Here is a 20,539-nt window from a genome sequence, read left to right on the forward strand (position 1 = left end):
TTGTCTTATCGTTGACTGTTCGATGAAGTTGTTTTTGATTATCACGTTAAATTAAACAGTAAAATATAAAGTGTGGACTTTGATAGGAGCATCTAAGTGATTAGATCAGAAGAAGTTGTTATTGTTATTATTGTATTATTACATAAGTTCATTACATTTGTCTCAGCAAAGTTGCATCAACTGAAGTTTCACTGCGATTACACCTGGTCAGCCTGTAATCATATGGAACGCCCCCTCGCTGTGATTGGTCCACAGTTTTCATATTCCTAGACCCTGAGACACTATTGGGGGACAGCCAGGACGTGGGCGTGTACACGCGAGCCTTATTTATTATTATGAATGAGGCGGATTATCATATTATGTGAAATGGCTTGAACACAAACTGACGCACCAATAAACCGCGTGTGATTCTAAAGGTAAATATTCAGACTTCAAGTGTTTGACTCGGTGTTGGCTCATCAACGCTAGTGGTGCTTTGACCAGCGTGTGTGTGTTTGTGTGTGTTTGGTTGTCAGGAGGAAAAACATCAACAGCTACAGACTCAACACTGGCACAGACATGGCATCGCTAGCTGCGGCGAAAGAGCCCGGTGCGAGCCCGGTCTACAACCCGCTGGCGGACGCTCTGGCCCCCGCGAGTATCTTCGCTCCGGACCGGGGAGGCTGCGGGGACGACGCCGGGGACGAGAGCTGCGAGGACGAGGACCTGATCAACGGCGTGCCCGAGCACCGCGGTGTCGACTTCACCAACAAGGTAAGCTAGGCCCCTGGACCGTTGGGCTAACGTTAGCTACCTGCTGCTGCTGCTGCTAACGAATGAATGAAACAAATACTGTGTTATTAGCAAACACACGGTTAGCTGCTCCTTAGTAATACACTGCACACACCACTGGGTTTGTGGGCGGTCTGGAGTTGTGTTGTTGCACTAGCATAACAACACCGCAGCTAACGTTAGCCTAGCCGTAGTGTTGGGATTATCCATCACTCAGGGAACAACCATATGCTAACACGGCAGGTATGTGTAGCTGTTCATTCTGTGTCTGAGGGAACGCGACCACAACACGATGGAACCCGCCGCCATGATGACACACAAGGCAGCAGCTGCACACCCGAGGTGGGATCCTCCAGCTGATGTTTACATACATGTGTGTGTTGACGTGTTGACATGACAGCGTTGGAACGTGCAAACAGCTGCTGCGTCAGGGAGGCCGCTCCTTGGTCACCTTTGGCTCGTGTCATCACTCTGCGTCCGCCTGACTCAAACTTTAACATCAATAAACCAATAACTTTTAAACGTGCAGAAGAAAGTAGGTGAACCGAGAACAACCATCAGAGACTCAAGGGGAGGAGGTGATGGTATCAAACATGAGGTTTGGTCTTACAGGTGTAAACAGCCCCCTGAAGATACTGGACAGGCAGATGTGACAGGGGAGCAGATGTTTTTAGTCTGTCCACAAAACCCTCGACAGAGACAGACCCTTAAAAACTCTCTCCAAAGAAACAGTTTGGAATTAAGTCTGAGAGAGATATTACAGAGGGCCTCGGGTGATGCAGGATATAGGTCGATATTCAGGTTTCTAAAAAAACACAGGAATCTATAACAGAATTTAGGTAAATATCCATTCTGACTCACAGATGGTGGCGGTAATGCGCCGATAAGTTGTTTGCCAACTGTCATTAAATGTCAGAAGAAGAAGAATAACTGGATTACTGTACTTATATTGAGATCATTCATGTGACACCTCACTTCGGGCCTTTTAGTGTAATTATTTTTGCATTATTATTATTATTATTATTATTGTTGTACATGTCACTTTTAAAGGTTATAACTGAATCGTAATCAGATTTTCAAGGGACAACCCTCTGTTGTTGATCTTAATAGAGTAACCAAAAGTCCCACTACACTGCTCATGTGATATTTGAGGTATAATTGTAGAGTTCATCTAGTTGTTTCACTGTTTTTATAGAAAATACAACAAAAAGTAGTGAGAGAAATGATTTTGGTCAAACTTTAATCTTAGTGAACACCCTGATACCGCTTTACCTCGGTAATGGTTGGAATCTATAGCTTTTCCATCTGTTAAAACATCGATAACACTTGTGTGTTTACATGTAACCTTGGGGTGTGTAATGGGAAAGGAGACAGCTGTGTTTGTGTGTGGAGAACAGCTTTCAAACGTTCTACTGCCGGGGAAAGGTCCTGAGTGAAGCAGACTCTAAAGTCCAGTCCCTGTTGGGAGCAGCCACATATGAGGGAATCCCCTCTAATGTTTGCATCAGTCCAACAACCATCTTGTCATAACAGCAGCAGTGTTCATTGATCTTGTTTCCTTTCTTTCTGTGAACCACCAGCAGGCTCTGGTTTGCCCCAATGGAGAGCAGTATGACTCGTTACTGCGCCAGCTCCGGGACCGGATGGAGGAGGGATGTGGAGAGACCATCTACGTGGTCGGGATGGGCTCAGGTGAGAAACACACTGTGCACGTGACGCAAATTATTCATCATCCTTTTGACCTTATTTGGAAAATGACATTTATATTAGTGTGACATCAGTGTCTTTGTGAATCAAAGTTCCCTCCTTACCCGTGTTTCAGTCTGTCATTTCATAACAAATCACAGGGCTGTGTGTTGTTATATGTACTTACCTCTTGTTCCTCCTCCATCCCTCTGTCAGATGGTGGTGACTGGGGACTGGATAAGACAGATATGGAGGCCTCTGTGGCCACAGTGCACTCGATGTGTGAGCAGCTGGACGCCGACCTCATTCCACTCCGAGAGCGCAGCGAGGCCGCAGGTCTGGTGCACGACTATCTGATCCGCAGGCGTGTGGGCGAGCTGGACTTCCTGGAGGTCAGGTGAGTGGTCAGAGAGCACATAGTTTTTTTTCATTTACCAGTTGGACAGGAGAAGTCTTTCCTCCAGTTTTCCAGCAGTGTTAGCCTCCCTCAGTTCTAGTTTTTCAGATTAGAAATATATATCATGTATGTTGTAAAAATTAAGTTCTTGACAATTGTACAGTTGTGTTTTTCTCTCTTTTTGGTAGATTACCTTTTTCATGACATATCCTTTTAACCAGACATGTCTCAGTTATGTTTTCCTTGTTGAAATGATTGAAATGTTGAAATGATGTTTTGGTTCTCCAGGGTTGCAGTGGTGGGGAACGTGGACGCTGGAAAGAGTACTCTCCTCGGGGTGTTGACGCATGGAGAGCTGGACAACGGCCGGGGCTTCGCCCGCCAGAAGCTCTTCAGGCACAAGCACGAGATGGAGAGTGGCAGGACCAGCAGTGTGGGCAACGACATCCTGGGCTTCGACCAGGAGGGACAGGTTAGGGCCAGGGAGGTCGGCTGGCTGGGTTGATGCTAAAAGAATTGTAATTGTTAAACACTTAAAGCAGTGGTTGGTTATTGATTTTCGTGCTGTACAGTGAAATGCTTGACTACACGTTGAATGGAATTTTGTGCGAACTAGCATATGGACAGTGTGACTGCTGGGAATTGAACCCCCCTCCGTCTGTCCCTAGGTGGTGAACAAACCAGACAGTCATGGGGGAAGCCTGGACTGGACCAAAATCTGCGAGAAGTCCTCCAAGGTCATAACCTTCATAGACCTGGCCGGCCACGAGAAATACCTCAAGACTACTGTGTTTGGGATGACTGGACACCTGCCCGACTTCTGCATGCTCATGGTCAGCAAGGAGGAGCGGGGGGGGGGGAGATATGGCTCTATCTGGTGTTTGGGGGCAAAAGAAAATTTGCATGAGGCAATTAAATATCATGACCGTGCTCTATATTACAAAAAGGCTAACTACATGTTATTATTTCTTAATGTGTCTATAAACAGTGTCTTTAAAAGTAGAGTATAGAAATGAAGTTCTCTGCCCCCCCCCCCCCCCCCGCAGGTGGGCAGTAACGCAGGTATCGTGGGGATGACCAAAGAGCACCTGGGCCTGGCCCTCGCTCTGAATGTGCCCGTGTTTGTGGTGGTAACCAAGATAGACATGTGTCCAGCCAACATCCTACAAGGTCAGTCCCCTCTCATTGTCGACACTATGGATAATAATAACATAACTTCCCCCCTCTGTTTTAAAAGAAATCGTTATATTAGGAAATTATCTCTGTCCAAATGCAAACACAACAACTAAAACAAATGCTGAAACAGTCCTGTCAGGCCAGCAGGTGGCGATACAGTCTACACCAACGATTCTTCTCATGCAAGAAAAGAGCTCTTTGGTCCCAGTAATATGAGCTCGACCTACTGGGACAAGTCCAAAATTGATATTTCATCTACGCAGTGTGGCTGATTCTTCTAACACAACCTGACTGTAATGTGTCCTTCTCCGTATCAGGCTTTGTGGTGTAATTCTTTCTTCTCCTTCTAACAGAAACACTGAAGCTGCTCCAGAGGTTACTGAAGTCTCCCGGTTGTAGGAAGATCCCGGTCCTGGTGCAGAACAAGGACGACGTCATAGTCACAGCATCAAACTTCAGCTCTGAGAGGTTTCAAACTTTAATCCAGTGTAATAAAATACTTGAACTGGACTTTTAGAGCAATAACAGTGAAAAGGCCCCTTTGTAACGTGTGTGTGTGTTTGTGTCTTTCCAGGATGTGTCCCATCTTTCAGATTTCCAATGTGAGCGGGGAGAACATGGACCTGCTCAAGATGTTCCTCAACCTGCTCTCCTCCAGGACGTCCTACCGAGACGATCAGCCGGCAGAGTTCCAGATAGACGACACCTACTCCGTGCCGGTGCTCAGACCAATCACAACACACAACACTTAATACACCTTACTTTGTCGAATTATTGATAAATCTACCCAATGCTCACGTTAACCATCAGTTTTGTTCCTTTAATATCTCAGGGAGTGGGCACCGTAGTTTCAGGAACTACTTTACGTGGACTCATACGCCTGAATGATACCATGCTGCTGGGGCCGGACCCCCTGGGCAGTTTCATCCCTATCGCCGTCAAATCAATCCACCGCAAGAGAATGCCCGTGAAGGAGGTCCGAGGAGGCCAGACCGCCTCGTTTGCTCTCAAAAAGGTAGGAGGGGAACCGTCTCCCACAGGAGGACTAGTAGTGGTGAAGTTTGGGATTGCATACGTGTATAATGTAATGTTTGTTAAGCTGATTCTGTATCCACATCATGGTCTCAATATAATCTAGTCTCAGCAGCAAGGATTTAAAATGATCTGGAGCCATAATTATTAAAGGAACAGTTGTGTCTTCCTCCGTCTCCTGTTGTCTCAACCCCTCTTTCCACACGACTCTTTGTATAGATCAAGCGTTCATCCATAAGGAAAGGAATGGTGATGGTGTCCCCGAAGTTGAGCCCACAGGCCACTTGGGAGTTTGAGGCCGAGATCCTGGTGCTGCACCACCCCACCACGATATCCCCCAGATACCAGGCCATGGGTGGGTCAAGGCTCATTTCTGCTGCCCCTGAATGATAAAAGTCTGTTTTACAAGATGTCTTCACCCAAATGTTTCTATGGGTCCTCTACGGTTGGGATGGTTGTTAAGCAGCACATCCACAAGAGGATCCACACGTTCCTCTGCAGATTCATGTTCATGACAGGACGTTCAAGTTTTGTATCTTGTTTTCCAATAACATTTAATATTTGAGGACATTTGAACAAATGAACAAAATGTCCTCAAGCCCTGTGCACACTGATGAGGCTACAGAGCATTACTCGGTACACGTGTGATTCATTGTTGCTCTCCAGTATAAACTCACATCTCCCTGTCGTCCTCCTGTTCTCCCGTCTGATCCCCACTCAGTCCACTGTGGCAGCATCAGGCAGACCGCCACCATCTTGTCCATGAACAGGGACTGCCTACGAACAGGGGACAAGGCTTCTGTCCACTTTCGCTTCATCAAGACGCCCGAGTATCTGCACTGTGACCAGAGGCTGGTCTTCAGAGAGGGTCGCACCAAGGCTGTGGGGACCATCACTAAGGTAGCAAAGCCTTCTGCAAGACGGGCAAACTTTCCCTGAAGGGAATCTGTAATCCCGATGATCCACAAATGTAGGATTCGCCTTGTTAATAATTATTTTACCTGCTGCCTTGTGAGACATCTTCCAGTGAGATAGGGCCTCAGACTGAGATATAGTTTTGTTTAAATCCGATTTCTTTACCTCTCAGAGAGACTCACTTATTTACTCACATTCCCTTCAGCTGCTGCAATCCACCAACAACTTGCCGTCAAATTCCAAACCGCCGCAAATCAAAATGCAGTCGACAAAAAAGGTGCCGCTCCGAAAAGAGGACGGCACCGCGGTGGCCGGCGACGACGTAGCGACGATAGCACAGCCGGCGGGACCGAACACCACACAAGCAGTGAGTCACAAGTCAATGGATGTGCTGCAAATATACTGTGGATTTTCTGTCTTTGAATGTACTTGTCCTAACATTACCCCTCTCTCTCCTTTTCCATCCTTTACTTTCTGCTCGATTTTGCCTCATTTCATCCCAAACTCTAATTTTGTCTCGTCGCTCCTTCACACTCCGCTTTCCTGACTGGCTCCATAAGGGAGAGGGGGATGAAGACCCTCAGATAAAGGAGGGCAACAAAGAGAACAAGGTAAAATGGGTTAATTTAAAAAAGAGCCAGAAAAATGGGAGTGTTTTTGATTTACCAAAACAAGATTCTGGAGCTGGTACCTCAGCAGTCTTGAAGGTTGGGTGGTGTCTGCTCAGCTTCTCGGTTTGAGCTGCAGATTCATTGTTTCAGCTGGAACCAATAAACTTGATGACAGGCCTTAACTAGATTTGTCTGCTCTCCGCGTGCCGTCGTCTTGTCTGAAATAATTTATGAGCAAAGAAACAAATCTCTGTAACACAAATGTGCGTCCACCAGTGAAACGGTTGATTCTGCAGCGCCAAGAATAAACAAAAAAATCAAGAGTAAGACATCTTGGTGTTTTGATTCATGTGATTGATTATTCTCCAAACTTTACTTTCATTGGTACAACCTCAACAAAGTGAACATATAGACTTTAACCGATGAAATTAATTATATTAAGGTTGGGATCAGACTCGTTATTAGCAGATATCCCAAAATAAAGAGTAGAATTTGGGCCATAAAAGTCCACCAGGACTCAGTACAGATTTCTACATTACAGGACTTTTGAATTTAACTGTGCGTCAGCCGTCAGTCCAACCACAGCTCGAAGAACCAGTTAAATGTCAAACATTTGAGTTTTGCCGTAACAATGTTTGTCTCCCCTTCGTAGCCAAAGTCTGGAGGAGGCGGGAGGCGACGGGGGGGCCAGAGGCACAAGGGAAAAGGCCAGAACAGCAGCGCCAACTCGACAGCAGCTCCGTCCTCCTCGGGGACGGGAGGCTGCTGAGCTTTCCTCCTCTTCCGCGCAAGTCTCCCTCTGCGATCACTCCACCAAGTGTCTTCATCCCACCAACCATGAGAGATTGGCAGAAAGACACTCTCCTTAGTCCAACTACTTCTTGCCTTTTCATTTTGATTTTACACCCGGTCTTATTGTTTTTTAAAAAGGGAACTCCAGGAAGGCATGCACCCTTTCTGTATTTTAATGTCTGCCGCCTTTGCGTTGTTGAATGATTTGGATAATTGCAAACAGTGAGGTTTCTGAGGTTAGCCTCACTCTGGATGCTGATTTATGTAATTCTGTTGTTGGAATCTTTAAGTCAGTTCTCTGGCTCAGTGTCAGCGGTGGGGAGGGTCTAGTACCAATATGAGCAGCTATAAATACCCCCCCCCCCCCTGCATTCCCTGTGTATTTGCAATGAAAAACAATTCATGTTCTATTTATACTGCATATGTTGAATAGCTGTTAGTAGTGCTCTGTTTGGAACGATGCCACTGTACAAATGTATGCAAATCCCAAGTGAATGTAGCAGAGGGCACAGTGATTTCAAATTCTAGATATATATATATATATATAGAAAGTATAAGCTGTTACGTTTTATAATTGTCAGTTATTTATTCAGCAGCATACATGCAGAACGTTGGCTTTCAGATGGTCTGAAGGTTTTTCCTCCTGCTCTCGTCTGCGCTTTTAAAACTCAAGTCGTATCTGATGCTTCCACCGTCACTCATATCCACGCACACTCCGTATTCCAATAAGTGTAAGTACAAACAAATACAGCACATAATCCCATCATTCCAACAGTTGTCCATGATTTGAGAACATGCAGTACTCGCAGTGATACCTGTAACTCTAGTGCTCCATGCGTTAAGGCCGGTTGCTGTTAACATGTTGTAACAATTTCAAACTTTGCCGCTATAAAACCTGAACGTTAATAAACAGGCTTTACTGAACTTTTCAACAGAGTCTCTTCTTAAATCTGGGCATCTACATATTTCTAATTGTGTATTAAAATAATCTAAACATGCATCTGTCGGAGTGAAAAAATAATTTGACTTCAACTGGAGAAGGAATGGACGAGTTTCTCAAAATGTACTGTGACACATTTAATTTACAGGCTACCATAGCTACAATCTTGTAAAAATAATTTGGATGATTGTGTTTTTTTGCACATCTGAAAGAAATCACTTAAAGTACACGACAGTTTCAAGCTTCATGCCAAGAACAGCAACACATTCCACTGATCTGTTGTTACCTCCGCCCAAGGAGGTTGGTTCTCACACGTTTGTCAGTTTGCAGGATTACGAAAAAACAACTGGGCCACTTCACATTCGATTTTAAGGAGGGCATGGTCATAACTGTAGAAAGCCCCCGTAGAAATTGTAGATCATATTTTCACCTTCTCCAATATTGCAAGAAGGCGGTTTTCAACTTGTTCATTGATTTCTCAGAAAATAATTAATTGATCTTGAAATAGAATGAAGACTGGCCTGATAGGAGGGTGTGAAATGTGGTTTCAGTGAATTGAAATGTGGTTTCATGAAGGGGTCTTGGGCCTTGGCGGAGGTTTGGGCACGACTGACTGCCATTCTAGTTTCTGTATGTAGCAAGTATCCCAAAATGCAACTGCTGAAAATGAAACAAGTGAATATAGAGCTTCTTTTTGCATTACAAAATAAAGTCATTTAGCTTTGTTAACATTAACTTGCTCAAGTCCCAACTTTTGGTCCACAAGTTACAGGCGACCCGCTGTTTTTTTAAAGACCTTTTAAATTAAATTAGATTAATTAAATCCTATGTTGAATTTCTTAAACTTGCAAGTACACATTTAGTTGACAGATATGTTTACACACAAAAAACATTACAAATTGAATTTAGGACCCACTGTATATACACACACACCTATATATATATATGTAACATTTATTTACTGTAGATTGTAACACAAAAAGCATCTGCTTCATTTACAACATGTCATACAAGTGCAGACTGCACACTACCACTGTTCAGGTAGCACACATTCCCATCGTCTTGTATCACAATTTGAAAAGGCTTTACTCGGTGTGTGCAACATTAGTGTTTACTGGAATATTTGGGGGAATTCATGATAATGAGGTAATTAACATTCCTCTAAAATAATAAGTAACTTTACGCCTCCGTGTTCAGGAATGTTCTGCTTTGGTTTTCATTGAGGGAAGTTTACAGGCTGATGTGGAATTTGGGACTGTGTTAGAAAGGCCCAGTGTTTGGGATCACCTGCTGCTGCCTTTAACGTAGATGGAGAACGGACTGCATGTCTCGCTCCAAAGCTGAAAGCTCAGTGTAGTCAGTTCTCCAGAAATGTTCCAGTCCAGAAAGTACAGACTGTTCTGTACTAGAGGAGTGCCTGGCCTTTTTATATGTAGGGAAACCTCCTATAGATGGTCTGAATAAAAATAAAGTATGCATCTCAATGCACACATGATTCAGCTCATACAAACCAGTCGACCTTTGTGGTGACGTGAGGGTTTCAGTGGTCATTATGGAGTGTCTGTGAAGCGGTCACTTCACGTAGCAGACAGTAGTGTTGCGTTTATGATGGACAGTCTGTAGGAAACGAGTGAGGAGACATCAAATATAAACGGAAGCAGAGGACGGGGTGGGACTCAGCCATGTGTAGCTGGGTGTCTATCCATCAATGTCCCAGCTGAAGAGGTGATGTTTCACCAACATGTCCTGCACGCCTTCTTTCAACGGCCTCTGCTCCTTCTCCTGGAAAAGAGAAATGTCATTTAGCTAAACCCAGAAGCAACAGCACACGGACTTCTTGCCAGACTCCTGTCAGCAATTTAAAGGAACTATTTTCTCTTTGACAGCTAATGCTGATTGGAAAATCCTTATGGCTTCACTGACTGGAGTCTTGCAAGAGACTAGTTAAATATTTAAGATATAGAGAGAGTAGTGCACTAATGTGTTTTGCTATAGGACAACGACTTACACTTTGTCGAGTGTATAACAAATCCACAAAAATACAAATTTGAGACAATTTGATTAAAAAGAACGACAGAAAAAGAGAAATCATTTGATTGATATGAATTCTTGAATCAGTAGGTTGACAAACTAGTGGAACTAATGACTGCGCTATAGCATCTCTTACTTTGTCTCATGCGCACGTTACCTAGAGATCCCAACTAAAGAGGTGATGCTGAACCAGCACATCCATAACTTCTGCTTTGAGAAGAGTGGATTTCTGAAACAGTATAAAGTCACAGGGGTTTTGCTCTCTCCTGAATACTAATAAGTTGTCTTTGAATAGTGAGACGTGCTCACTTCTGTTTGCTAAGATGATACTGAGGCAATCTGCTGTGCTCACCTGTTTTTTGTCGGGTAGCTCACAATCCTGGGAGAGACTGAAGGCGAACTTTGAGAGGACCCTGAGGAAACACAGCAGCAGACTGGTCTTTATCTGTTTTATTGGTCTGATCATGTGTCTTACTTTTGAAACCATATTTTCAAACTACTCAATAGTGTTGTACAGATAGATAAAGATAGTGGGTGGACACAAAAATCGGGAATTCAGAGCTGAGTCAGCCAGCACCTTATCCTCTTGAACCAGCTTTAATTAGTTAAAGTTTCCACATTCTACCACTTGAATCCTCTCGCTGAGATTTAGGGTTTTCTTACCTGAGCTCACATTTGATCTGAACCCATCCAGGACTACGCAGGAACGACCAGGGGTGATACCATTTCTCTACAGCAGCCATGCTGGAACACAACACCTCCAGCCACAAGTGTAGCACCTGCTCACTGGTGAAACAGACACATGTGGACTCAACATGTGTAGATCTGCACGTTTTAAACCTGTAATAACTGATATTCAGTATAGACTGACACATAGGATTTCAATCCTGTGAGTGTGTTAGTTTGGAAAACTCACTTGAGGCCGACGCAGATCAGAGACCTGAACTTGACATCCATCTGAGCGTGTGCCGTGTCGTGGCTCATGTTGACTGACTGCACTGCCTGAAAGAGTCAACAGAGGGCGCTCATGTACTTTCCTCTAACCTTCACCAACTACATCAAAGAATAATCCTAATTGCTGGAAGCGGAGAAAAAAACTTTCAAGTACAAAGAAAACAAATGACAAAATATTTTACTTTCATAGACTTGATGCATTTTACATTGAGCAAGATGAAAATAGCTTTTGCTTTACACATTGATGACTCACTCTGTATAGCAGCTCCTCTGGTGTTAGTACTTTCCCATCTTCATCTAATCTGGTAAATGCCAAGGACAATAAATTGTTACTTTATAATATTAAACTGCTGAAGGCGAATTTCTCAAAGGCGGGTTTCCCTTGTCAAACCACATTATCATCACCCTGTGCATGTAGACAAGAGTCAGTTCTCTATTTATGTTCTTAACAGACAATATCATCTGATGTGAATTGAGTCAAGTGAATCACTGATCACACTCATTACTAATTGCTCCTGTTAATACAGAACTAATGAAAACACCATGAGTGTCTATGTTCTACCTGTAAGTTTTACATAGCACCAGTCTTGAGTAGACAGAGTTGAAGTCCCTCTCCACCTCTCTACTGGCCGCCTGAGAGACAACCAGAAGAGGAAGAATGATACAAATGAAATGTTAGCTAGTGTGCAATATGCTTCCATGTGCACTAAAAAGACACTGTCCTACCTCCTCTATGTATAACCAAGGGTGACAGGGTCCTCCCAGTATAGACGGCTTCTTGAGACCATGCTGGAAAATGGCCTTTAGTGCCGGACACAATGTGCCTCTGGCCAGGTCTGTCACTGCCTCTGTCACTGAGTCATCACCTGCTAATGAATACTGGAGACAGATGAGAAGTCAATGATTAGGACACTTGAATTTGAATTCAGGGGGACTGGAATGTGGACATGAAGAAATAAAGAAGAAAACAGACAAACATCACATGGTTCAACGGAAATGAAATGGCCTGAAGCCAAATGCAGAATCAAGCTCAAAAGTAAATTCTTCTTTACCTCTTTGCTTCTTTCATCAAGGATCTCCACAAACTTAGCTGGAAACCAGCCTGTTACAAAGAATACATATTGAGGTCAAATGAGCTGCATCACAGAATATATGAATCAAATATCCGGATGGCAATAGTTACAGACGAGGAGGACACGCACCTCGGAGGCCGTTCAGATCCCCAACCCAACAGTGTTCATCCTTTTGTGAGATGATCTGAGGGAGAAAGATACAAATACTTGGATAAGCATTAAGGTGATGGGTGTCATGCACAGTTGTCATGAGTGGAAACATCAAGACGTATGTATTGTGTGCAAGTAAAGACTCACAGTGATGATGTCATTCTTTCTGAAGCCCAGTTCGTCGTCATCGTGTCGCTCGAAATCCAACAAAGCCTTCGCCCTTCTCCGCCGGTTCCGGGACACAACCAGGAAGTTCTCATGGTCTCGCTGGTGGCTCTCCATGGAGTAGTCAGGAGTCAGGTCCTAGAGAGACAAGGTGGGACGTCAGGTAACAATGAACTCAAATAATTCAGGAAAATAGGCATCTTTACTAATAGCTATAAGAGGTAGGTTTTCCTATTTCAGTTTATTCTCAGTCTACAACAAGGCCCACTGTTCTCGTGTTGACGTGTCTGAACTCACAGTGCTGGAGTGACACGGGTCCAGACAGTGGAAGTGCTCTGCAGTCCGGGTTATGGCCTCTCGCAGGGCAGCGACCAGCTCCGTCTGCTTTATGTTCTTAGATTTGAGAGAATCTGCCTCATCCTCCCCAAACAACAGGGAGCTCAGGGTGGACTTCCTGCGCAGCGACTGTCTTCTCACCACCTGCTCGTAAAACAAATACAAAGTGAATTATTTGTTTTTTATTACTTTAATAAAAAAAACAATGGTCACATAAACCTCCTAATCGGTCCATATGTGTCTAGTTACATTTTTTATCACAGCTCGAACAGAAGCTTGACACCAACTGACCTTGTTGAGATTTGTGTTGTGTGTTGGGTTGTTCCCATTGCTGAGCTGCGCCTGTTCATTTAGGATATAGGCTTGGTGCTTATGTCGGTGGGCGTCCAGAGTTTCCTGGGACAGAGTCCCCGCTAGCCTCATAGCTTCCCCAAGAACTGCAGGTCCATCTCTCAGCTGGCTCGGCAGGTCCGACAGAGTATTAAAGATGGAAGCAGAGTTCTCTGAGGATACAAGCTCCTCCTCCTGGAGTCGGGGAAGAAATTTTATTTGGATTAATACTACTAAGTTGGCCTTATTAGCATTATACACTTTACTGTACAAATATTAGAAACTATTAACATAATCAGTTACTGAGTGACTGAAACAATAAAGTAACTCTGAAGCAGCACAGCACACATTATTAGTTAGTTAAATTGCAATAGAGAGCTAAGACTCAGGAAACGGTTCAGAGCAGATACCTTGATCTTGAGCATCCCCAGTGTGACCTGGAAGAGCACCAATGAGCCCTGGTAGTAGAGCAGATCCCAGATCCTAAGCAGCAGACGGATGTCCACCACACTGGCAAATGATGTCAGGAACCAATGGAGTGTGATCAGCGACAGCTCTGGATGTGTAAAGAGGAGGGGATAAGATATTGTATTGACTGTTTATACTAAATACTTAATTTGTTTTCAATTAATGTCCACTAATTATGAACCACATTTTCACGCTCTTTCCTAAAACCAATCCTGACCTATGTCATGCTCCTGCAGAAGGCGGTCGAGGGCTGGTAGGTACTGAACAATGAGCTGGCGGAGAACCCTCTGGTCCGTTTGGACACCGAGCAGAGTGGAGGAGAAGTAGGATGGAGGGAGAAGGTCTTCGATCAGGGCACACATCATCCATAGGGCGTCCTCCTCCTCAAGAAAGAGCAGGAGACAGGACACCACCTGGAGCGATCAAGCAGAGAGGTGACGGGGGGGGGGAATACAAAGAGCAGTGGATATGGAAAAGGTTAATAAAGTAACCGGGGAATTAAATATACACTTAAAAAAGCTTCAGTATGCACAGTAGGTATTCTCACCATCCCGGTACCCTGACAGTACCCGATGTCCGGGTAGAGCCAGGCTAGACCTCTCAATACCCGTCTGAGCCTCGGCACTCCAACACTGGTCATAGTGTTGAAACATGCATTGGTTGGCATTGTCCGTAAGAGGTCCTTCTCTATCTGAGGGACAGGCGTAGACAAGGAATGATTACGTAGAAATTATAAGGATCAATTGAAAAAGGGAGGTAATGATTATTAAACTGAGCAGTGTATTACTGTACTGAATATGTATTTCCATTGAAGTAATTTCAAGAGATCTTAAGAATACTATGCTTCAGTGCTTTGTATAACCAGAGAGATTGTGTTTGTTACACGTGGACATGTAGTTTGGGATGTGGTACCTGTTTGGCTGTGGAGGAGTCTTCATTGGAGCTGTTCTTAATGATTTCTCTGTATGAGATCTCAGTGGTCCTCTTTTTCTGCAGCGCTCCAGAAAGCCGCATCCAAAGCTAGAAGACAGAAAATCTTTCAAACTTGTCCTTGGAAATTACTAAAATGTCCACAGCCCAAAGTAACAGATTTTTATGTATTCTCTATGACAATTCTGGGCAGTATTTCCCCCCCAATATTTACCACTGTTAGTAAACACCACAAATAGCTAACCCCTGCTGTGCAAGTTCACTTACCTGTGGCCTCATGCTGTGAGGTATGCCACCGAGCACCAGAGAACGCAGACGCTCGGAGCGGGGAAGCACAGGGTCAATGAGCTCCCAGGTCAGGTCACCCACCGTGTGGTTGTGGGTGAACTCCAGGTGGGCTTGCCAGCGCAATCGCTGCTGTGGATCTTCACGCTGGGGGGAGCCTTCAGCGCCAAGCCAGGACCTGGGTTCCCCAGCGTCTGGGGAGAGAGAAGAGAGGCATCAGGATTTGGTTTGTCTGGTTCTAAGACTTCTTGAAATGTAAGGTTAACACAGCTAGGCACCATGTGAACTCCTGAATTGAGGAGGATGGAATATTGGAAGATGATAGCAAGAAGAACTGTAATGTAACCAAACATGATAGAGGAACAAGAGAGAAGAGAGAGAAATGAATGAAAGTCAGTAGGTGATGCAAATGTCAAGTGTTCTGCAGGTTTCAGAAAAGGTAATTTAAGATTTTTTGAAGATCTTTACGAAGTACGGGAGAAAATAAGGAATATCCGAATTGCAGAGGGTATGAAAGAATATAACAATCCCAGAATAACTAAGACTTCCCCAAAAATGAAGATAGGTGAAGTAGCCTAGCCTGCCACCCTGGTATATTTAAGACTTTACTCCCTTTTTTAACCCTGGAAATAAGAGGCCAAGACCTCTGGGATTGGAGCCATACTGTTGTTTACATACAATTATGTCTATGTACTAGAAATTTAGTAAATAATTAAATAAAAACAGGCAGTAAACATGATCTTAATTCACACAGGAAATACCAAAAGAGAATCTTAGGTAGTTTTAGACATTACCCTTGAGATCACATGCTCTCATGTAAATGTTATCATTGTGGGAAAAGGAAGGGTGAAGACAGAACTAACGGGTGCATATGTGAACAGGTATTACCTTCAGTGTCCACTCTGAAGCCAAACTCATCATAATGGAGTTCTGGCTGCTCTGATGAGGTTTTCTGTGGAGACGAACACATAACATGCGATTCATTAGGCCACGTGTCATAGAAAAGAGGTGACAGTAAAATATGTGGCTAATGGCGGCCGCAGCTTTTATAAGCATCTTCAATTTCAGTTAGCAAACACATGCCCGATGTCAAATGTCACATGATGGCGAAGCTACTGAGGCATTTTTGTTCATCTTGATATTCCGTCGGACTATGTAGATGGGTCGTTCCTTGAAATCTAGTTTTCTGCTGTTTTGATGTTTGGCATCTCATATTATTTTAAATCTGTATTTGTTGTTAGCAAAAAGAAAAACATGCTATTAATGCTGTATCAACATTAAAAGTCGTCCTCACTTGATGGTACTTGGCCAAGATGTCCTGAGGCCACATACTTGGAGTGAGAGCAGAGAATGGCCCCCCCGGGGCGGGTGTGTAGGTTCCTAAAACACAGAATCATGTATTAGAAACATTGTCATTTAAACTGAAACTAATATAAAGACATTGAGGGAATTTTTAAAACAACAAACCTGGATAAAACAACAATTAGAGAGTATAAGGTATAACTTTTGAAGAAATTTAATAGAACAAATCAAATACACTGTTAATGCTGAATAGTCAAAGGGCAGTTGTGAACGTTGTTGATTCACAGAAATTCACAGGCACTCTCTTTAAACTTTAAAAATCCATACCGGACATTTTGTTGGTAGTTGAGTGAGTGGCTTCTTATTGTGGAGAACGCAGTCACTCCGGAGAGAAAAGGTCAGCCGATGGTATCTGCTCTGTAGACAGAACAAACAGAGGAAGAGAAAACATTTGGTGGTTAAATCCTTGGCCCGTTCTAACAACAAGCACTAGAGCCCCAGCCATTAATACTACATGTAAATGATACTGAGCCCTCTATAAACCTGCCTATCCAAAACCTAAGAACTACTGTGGCTCTGAAATCTTTTTCCAAGTACCTCAACAGTGAAGAAACAGCATAGTCTTCAAACAGTGTTGTACCAAGCAATGACTCAGGGTTAATAAATGTTAGGAGGAGAGGAAATGATACTGAGAAAGAAAAAGAGGGACATTTCTTCTCAAAGCCATGTGACTGATGCACTTCCTAGAGGCCGTTTACCTCACTTGACTTCGGACGTGTTTTCATACTCTACTTTCAAACAGCGAACGTCCTGGGGCTAAATTAACTAGTGGTCTTTGAGATTACTCTCAGAGGATTCTGAACTAGAAATTTAGAATAAAGAGGATATTCACTATTCATTATTGTCATCTCAGTGAACAGCTTGTGCAGAGAGGATTTGATCTTATCTTTTTAGGAAGGGAGGTGCTTCTAAAACAGAGACCCTGACAACAACTTTTCTTGTACATTAAATAACCAAACAATAGATGCATATTGTTATACTGGCAAGCACATAATTAAAAAAATGAAAATCACTTTTATATATATATATATATATATATATATATGTAAATAAATATAGTTTATTGTTCCGGTGAGTTAAAGAAACAAACTTGTGCATACACAATTATTTTATAGCTTTCATCCACTCTTTTACATCTAATTACAAATCTGGTTTTAATGCACGCTATCAAAACACAGTCAAAATATGTCTTTGCAATTCTAATGATTCAATTAAGAAATAACAAGCATATTATTAGGAGAGTAATGAATTAAACAATGAGGTTGATTATGGGAGAATATAAGGAATCTAACCTTTAACACTACTATTATCTCTCCTCTAGATACAGTGCAGCCATCCAGAGCGCTCACACTTTTATTCTTGGTAAAGCGACATTTCAAAAGCTCTTCTCATAACAGTCAGCCAGCACTGCCTAAAATAAAATAATAAAAAATGTTTATAGTCGCTTCTGTGAGTATTTCTCTGTCCATAAACATTAATTTAGTACCTACTTCTTATAATCCTTAAAATAAATGTTTTTATGATCCTGGATTTTTCTAACCAAATTCTACTAGGCTACACTGTTTTACATGATACACAGAGTGAGATCAGATTGGCAGAACTACAAACATACGTTCCATATAAACATGTTAAATCTTGAAGTCAAAGCTAAAGAAAGCGGGTCCAAAAGATGAACGCAAACCTGTTGCCAAAATTAATTCTGAGCATACGGAATAATAAAAATTTTTTTAATTATAAAACAACCACACAAATGTATTTAAATCAGAGCCAAAGCGCTGATCGAGCCATGAAGGGGGGGTGTGGGGGGGGGACAACTTTATATTCCAATATCATCAAGACATCCTGTTGTCAGTCATATCACTAACACTTCTACAGTGATGGTAATAATGTCTCTGGTTCCTGCTGTAGACTGTGTATAAAGATGGATGACACTGCAGCTTCCAAAAAGCAAAGCCAAAGCATATTGATCGCCACCTGGTGGCTGGCTGCAGTACAAGTCATTAATACCGCCTCCTCAATGTTTATGAATGGGAGACGGACCAAAATAACCAGGTTTGTTATTTAGGCATGAATTCTGGGTAATGAGAGGAAGTTTTATACACAGTTTATGGTTCCTGCTCAGTCCCTCAGCCCCAACCCATCTGTCTCACACACCGATGCATCTCTATGAAATCACTGACACATGTTGAAGTGTGAGAAAAGCACAGTACGGCAGCGAGGGGGGACAGTATTTAGAATCAACATGCGAGGGCAGACACAACAGCGTAACAGCCATAACCTATAAAAGAGGCTCACCAGCACGCAGATGCTCTGCCAGAGTGATTCATTCCAGCAGCAGACTTGTGGCATCTGAAGAGGGATTTAGGACTTAAGAGAGATGAGAAATCAATTTGAGGTTTGGAGGGTGGCCAAGGAGTTTCAGGCTAGCTGTTCTGTGTGAAGCTCAGGGGAGAACTGGGATGGGATTTTGGAGCAACTCCCTAAGAACACTAACAGTTTTTCACCTGCAAACACAAATGAGGAAACCAAATTAATTCTGTCAACTTGGCAGACCTGGAGAGACTCAAACAGTGAGTCTCTCCATCTTACTCTAAAACAAAAGAAGATGTTTTCCATTGTGGAGGTGCGGCAGCGTTCACCCGTGTTTGCACACACTGGTTAACACCCTGCTGCAAGAAAAGCAAAGATAAACATCCTGCTCTCACGTCCAGTTACTAGCACTAAACTGCCTGAAGGGGCTTTGCAACCCCCTGTCCCATCAGAACAAACCCACCCACCAGCAGCCAAGTACGTCACTGAAACCATTAAAAAACAATATGAATAAAACAAATACTAACCCTAACCCTAATCCTGGAAAGTAATGTTCATCCAAAGGATAAGTAAAATAGGAGCAGGTGACATGATTACAATTGAAAAGGAGTTCAAGTCCAATCATTTATTTAACGAATAAACCCCACAATCTAACATGTGTGTGTCTGTGTGTGTGTGTGTGTGTGTGTGTGTGTGTGTGTGTGTGTGTGTGTGTGTATGTTCCTGGACTTATACCTTTGCGAGGTACAATTTCAGCATAGACCCTACAGAATGAGGCCATTTTGACCGGTCCTCACTTTTTCAATGGGCAGTTTGAGGGTTTAGACTTGGTTTAAGGGTTAGAATTAGGTTAGGGTTAGGTTTAAGTTAGAATCTAGTCTAGGTTAGGGTTAGGTTCTTATTATGTGTAGGTTAGAATTAGGTTTTGGTTAGAATTAGGTTGAGGTCAGGCATTTAATTGGATGGTTAATGTTTGGATAGGTGGCTAGTGGATGTATTATGCCAATAAGTGTCCTCCCTAACGTTTAAGTACAAACGTTTTTTGTTTGTGTGTTTGTATAGAAGATGATGTTGTGCACAGTTGCACACTAGACAAACGCACGTGAGGAATCAAACCACAACACGGGGTGCAACGAAATTTTCTGTAACTCGTGTTAAGTGTTCACGCATGACGTCACTGGTCCCCCATAGAGTAATTTAATGGTTCATTAATCGCCTGCTGACGTCAGTTGGGGGGGCTGTAAACACATCATCATGTCTTACTGAATCTACGTTTATTTACACGTGACGCGACATAAAAACATATGACGTGTCAACCAACATCTGTCAATCACTCGGTGGGGTCGTCAGCTGTTAGCAGCGCATGCTACCGTTAGCCTCTAGCCAACCGGACACATCACGGCCTCTAGCGGCCTGGCTCTGCGGACTTACCGTGACATTACTCCGGTGGAAGCGCGGGGTTCCGTTGCGTGGTGTGACGGGACCTCGGTGGTTTTAACGGTAAAACACCCCGTCAGCCGCGGACTCGTTCCTCCCGTGTTATTCCTCGTTTCCCTGCGCAGTGCACCTGCTAGCGACGCGTAGCCCCGTCGTATCCTTACGCCCGTCAACGTTATCCCCATCCAATCCCGAGAAGTAGTCCCACATCCCGGAACTACTACTCGGGGGAGAAAGTATCCTTCCGCTGAGGGATAGGTGACGTAGGCTGATGACGTAGGTTTGTTCCACTCATTCATTTTTTTTCTACCTCTGTTTCCTCACTCGCCTCCAGGCAGCACAACACGTCCCGAGACACAACGTGAGCAGAAAACATGGAGCACGATCT

The 20,539-nt window shown here is 43.4% G+C and overlaps 2 protein-coding genes across 8 annotated transcripts; one reads left to right on the forward strand and one right to left on the reverse strand.

Moving 5' to 3' along the window:
* The first annotated feature begins 333 nt into the window (after nucleotides 1–333).
* gtpbp1 (GTP binding protein 1) lies at nucleotides 334–8,378 on the forward strand. 4 transcript variants are annotated; one of them, XM_053442950.1, is made up of 15 exons: nucleotides 334–416; nucleotides 516–753; nucleotides 2,352–2,463; nucleotides 2,674–2,854; nucleotides 3,143–3,326; nucleotides 3,523–3,687; nucleotides 3,901–4,024; nucleotides 4,384–4,498; nucleotides 4,605–4,749; nucleotides 4,863–5,045; nucleotides 5,282–5,417; nucleotides 5,784–5,962; nucleotides 6,183–6,344; nucleotides 6,538–6,588; nucleotides 7,241–8,378. In XM_053442950.1, the coding sequence occupies exons 2-15, from the start codon at nucleotides 559–561 to the stop codon at nucleotides 7,355–7,357; spliced, it is 2,049 nt and encodes a 682-aa protein (XP_053298925.1). In that variant the 5' UTR covers nucleotides 334–416; nucleotides 516–558; the 3' UTR covers nucleotides 7,358–8,378. The 4 variants fall into 4 exon arrangements, with proteins under 4 accessions (XP_053298925.1, XP_053298922.1, XP_053298924.1 ...); XM_053442947.1 differs by having other exon boundaries at nucleotides 6,538–8,378; XM_053442949.1 differs by having other exon boundaries at nucleotides 2,355–2,463; nucleotides 6,538–8,378.
* Nucleotides 7,942–20,384, reverse strand: sgsm3 (small G protein signaling modulator 3). 4 transcript variants are annotated; one of them, XM_053442946.1, is made up of 22 exons: nucleotides 20,146–20,384; nucleotides 16,672–16,761; nucleotides 16,337–16,422; nucleotides 15,931–15,994; nucleotides 15,025–15,236; nucleotides 14,740–14,847; nucleotides 14,375–14,518; nucleotides 14,045–14,240; nucleotides 13,770–13,915; nucleotides 13,321–13,554; nucleotides 12,991–13,173; nucleotides 12,676–12,831; nucleotides 12,508–12,562; nucleotides 12,358–12,407; nucleotides 12,032–12,184; nucleotides 11,868–11,938; nucleotides 11,559–11,607; nucleotides 11,268–11,353; nucleotides 11,015–11,137; nucleotides 10,704–10,764; nucleotides 10,509–10,580; nucleotides 7,942–10,102 (listed from the first exon to the last, which is right to left on the reverse strand). In XM_053442946.1, exons 2-21 carry the CDS (start codon nucleotides 16,676–16,678, stop codon nucleotides 10,509–10,511), a joined length of 2,256 nt encoding a protein of 751 aa, XP_053298921.1. In that variant the 5' UTR covers nucleotides 16,679–16,761; nucleotides 20,146–20,384; the 3' UTR covers nucleotides 7,942–10,102. The 4 variants fall into 4 exon arrangements, with proteins under 4 accessions (XP_053298921.1, XP_053298920.1, XP_053298918.1 ...); XM_053442945.1 differs by having other exon boundaries at nucleotides 10,488–10,580; XM_053442943.1 differs by lacking the exon at nucleotides 10,509–10,580 and having other exon boundaries at nucleotides 20,146–20,383.
* Nucleotides 20,385–20,539: the final 155 nt, after the last annotated feature.

The sequence above is a fragment of the Pleuronectes platessa genome, chromosome 16 (assembly GCF_947347685.1).
Source record: "Pleuronectes platessa chromosome 16, fPlePla1.1, whole genome shotgun sequence".
In the NCBI taxonomy this organism is placed as follows: Eukaryota; Metazoa; Chordata; class Actinopteri; order Pleuronectiformes; family Pleuronectidae; genus Pleuronectes; species Pleuronectes platessa.

Bases quoted from the DNA above. Each gene is read 5' to 3' on its own strand.
- gtpbp1 (XM_053442947.1), top strand. From the start codon at position 559: ATGGCATCGCTAGCTGCGGCGAAAGAGCCCGGTGCGAGCCCGGTCTAC. The intron at 2,855-3,142 runs GTGAGTGGTCAG...TTGGTTCTCCAG, and splicing joins CTGGACTTCCTGGAGGTCAG to GGTTGCAGTGGTGGGGAACG. The intron at 6,345-6,537 runs GTGAGTCACAAG...TGGCTCCATAAG, and splicing joins GACCGAACACCACACAAGCA to GGAGAGGGGGATGAAGACCC.
- sgsm3 (XM_053442943.1), bottom strand. The intron at 15,995-16,336 runs GTGAGGACGACT...TCGTCTCCACAG, and splicing joins TCTTGGCCAAGTACCATCAA to AAAACCTCATCAGAGCAGCC. The intron at 13,555-13,769 runs GTATCTGCTCTG...CCCCGACTCCAG, and splicing joins TGGGGATGCTCAAGATCAAG to GAGGAGGAGCTTGTATCCTC.